General features: G+C 45.6%; 1 protein-coding gene across 1 annotated transcript in view; it reads left to right on the top strand.

Moving 5' to 3' along the window:
- Positions 1 to 2,275: 2,275 nt before the first annotated feature.
- The window catches only part of RAB35 (RAB35, member RAS oncogene family), a 17,838-nt gene continuing 17,736 nt past the window's right edge, over positions 2,276 to 2,377 (top strand). Inside the window, exon 1 of the mRNA XM_006908709.2 lies at positions 2,276 to 2,342. Coding sequence (XP_006908771.1) covers positions 2,276 to 2,342 — 67 coding nt within the window. The remainder of the gene's footprint in view (positions 2,343 to 2,377) is intronic.

Genomic DNA, 2,377 nt, shown 5'->3' with positions numbered 1-2,377 from the left:
GAAAAGGCTCTATAATCTGTGGCACATAATAATAAATAGTTACTAAATAAATTAAATAGTTACTATTTAAATAGTTACTAAATAAAGGAGTTAATGCTTATTGCTTTTCAGAAGACACATGCAGGCAAGTCAGGAATCTGGTCTTCATAATGGCCACTTCTGCTCTACTTCTCAAAAGTACCCTGTAGCCCTGATATCAGGAGGCTGCCTTGGAAATGTGTGCTGGAATCTACAATAGGAGATGGCTGAAAGTATGAATGAGTCAGTACAGAATGGTCTCCGTTAACAGCATTAGTTAGTTTATCACATGCCTATACAGGCATACCTTGGCTATATTGCGGGTTCGGTTCCAGACCATTGCAATAAAGTGAGTATCTCAACAAAGTGAGTCACAGATGTTTTTACACATAAAAGTTATGTTTTACAAAATACTGTAGTCTATTAAGAGTGCAATAGTATGTCTAAAAAAAGCACAATTAAAAAATGTTTTATTACTAAAAAATGCTAACTTCTGAGCCTTTGGCGAATTGTAATCTTTTCGCTGGTGGATCTTGTCTTCAATTTGTTAAAAATGCAGTATCTGTAAAGTGCAGTAAAACAAGGTGTGCCTGTATGTGCCAGGTGATTTACAAACATCTCTAAATTGTCACAACCATCCTGTGTGGAAATGAGGGCTCTGAGACATTGTGATGTGACTTATGCAAAATCTCACAGCTTTTAAGGGATGGGCAGGATGTCAAGGCTAGCATTTGAACCAAAGTCTCTCTGACTCCAGAACAAGTTGAGAAGGTGATCTAGTGTGACCTCCTGCCTCACTGGCTGGTTGAGTGTGCCTGCCTGATGGCTACACTGAGGCCATCTTCTTCACTTAATTATTTCCTAAATAAAATGACTGGATCAAAGGGGATCCCACCAAGCTTTCCCAGACCAAGAACAACCATTTTTCAATGGTCATATAAGCAGCTCCTCTCCCAGCTAGTACCTTCAGATTCCAAACCCGTGTTCTTTTGACATCACCAAACTGCTTCTCAGCTCCTGGAAAACAGCTCAAAGCTTGAGTCAGATACTTCATGTGCTGTTCAAGGATCTCCCCTGAAACATTGTTATAATAATAAATTACAAACAACATGAATGCCTATCAAGAGCAGAGTGATTACAGTGCAACCATATGGACTACCATACCATGCAGCTCTTTAATAAATGTCTATATTGTTAGAGAAAAGGCAACGTACATACATTTGTGTTTGCATAGACAGAAAACTCATTGAAGGATATTCATTCAGCATATATTTAAGCATTTTAACGTATCCAAGAAATTTATTAGGTTACCTGTGAGGAGTGGGTCCGAAGGAAAAATAGTAACTAGTACCTACTTTTTGGTAAGCTTGTGTATATTTTTTTAAAAAACCATGGCTATTTTTTATAAAGTCAGGGTTTAAAAAAAGGAAGTTTGATAAAGTTTCTACTTTATCCAACAGGTACTTGACTGGAAAGGGACAGGACTATAAGGAACTTACCAGGAACTTAAAAATCACTGCAATTGTATGAGGATGGCAGGAGCATCCTATTTTTAGGGCAGGTGGGTACTCTAGAACTGGAAAAACGGGCTGATGATAAAGTAAATACCGCTTAGCCTCTAACGGCCCAGGTCCTCCTAACCACAAGGCTCTGAGCTGTGTATTTGTAGGTGGTGTGAAATCGAAGCCCGGGGAGCTAGTGCTTTCGGTCTCCGGGGTGCTTCTTACACACTGGGTCATTAATCTCCCCGGCTCGGCGTGAGGTTGGACGGGACTCTGAATGGAACTATCCTCCCCATTTTACCAAGAAGGCAATTCAGGCTCCAAGAGGTCACAGGGCTAGGACGTGATTTTGACCCAGCGCTGACCTCAAAGGCCACACTCCTAACTCGCCAAGCTCCGGCAGCCGATTATCGTTCTGTAAAACTCGGCAGACACCAGCCGACTCAGCGACCGGTCCAGAGGTCCGGGACACCAAGAGGGGCCAGAGCCAGCATCCCGGGGGCGGTGTCGATGCAGAAAGGGGGCGGAGTGTCCGCGTACCCGGTCTCCAGGAACCTGGAGCTCGGCGTAAGCCCCGCCCCACAGTCTCTGCGCGCCTGTCTTTTCCTCTCCGCATCGCTCGCAAGGCTTGAAGATAAAGGATCGAGACCGTCCCGGGCCACAGCCGGGATTCTCCAGCACTCTCGGCTTCTTTCAGTTAGGGTACGACAGCAGCCCCGCTCTCCGAGCCCTCAGGGCCGAGGGTGGCGGCGGCGATGTTCACCAAGAAGACACTGGGCAGGAAGGCCCGCGCCGGGGGGACTCTGACAGGGCGCACGCGTGGTGCGCGAGCGCGGAGAGGGCGCGGCTGGCTGCGG

Source organism: Pteropus alecto, unplaced genomic scaffold, assembly GCF_000325575.1.
Source record: "Pteropus alecto unplaced genomic scaffold, ASM32557v1 scaffold113, whole genome shotgun sequence".
In the NCBI taxonomy this organism is placed as follows: Eukaryota; Metazoa; Chordata; class Mammalia; order Chiroptera; family Pteropodidae; genus Pteropus; species Pteropus alecto.
The sequence above is the reverse complement of the archived record's forward strand: the minus strand, read 5'-3'. Positions and strand labels throughout refer to the sequence as shown.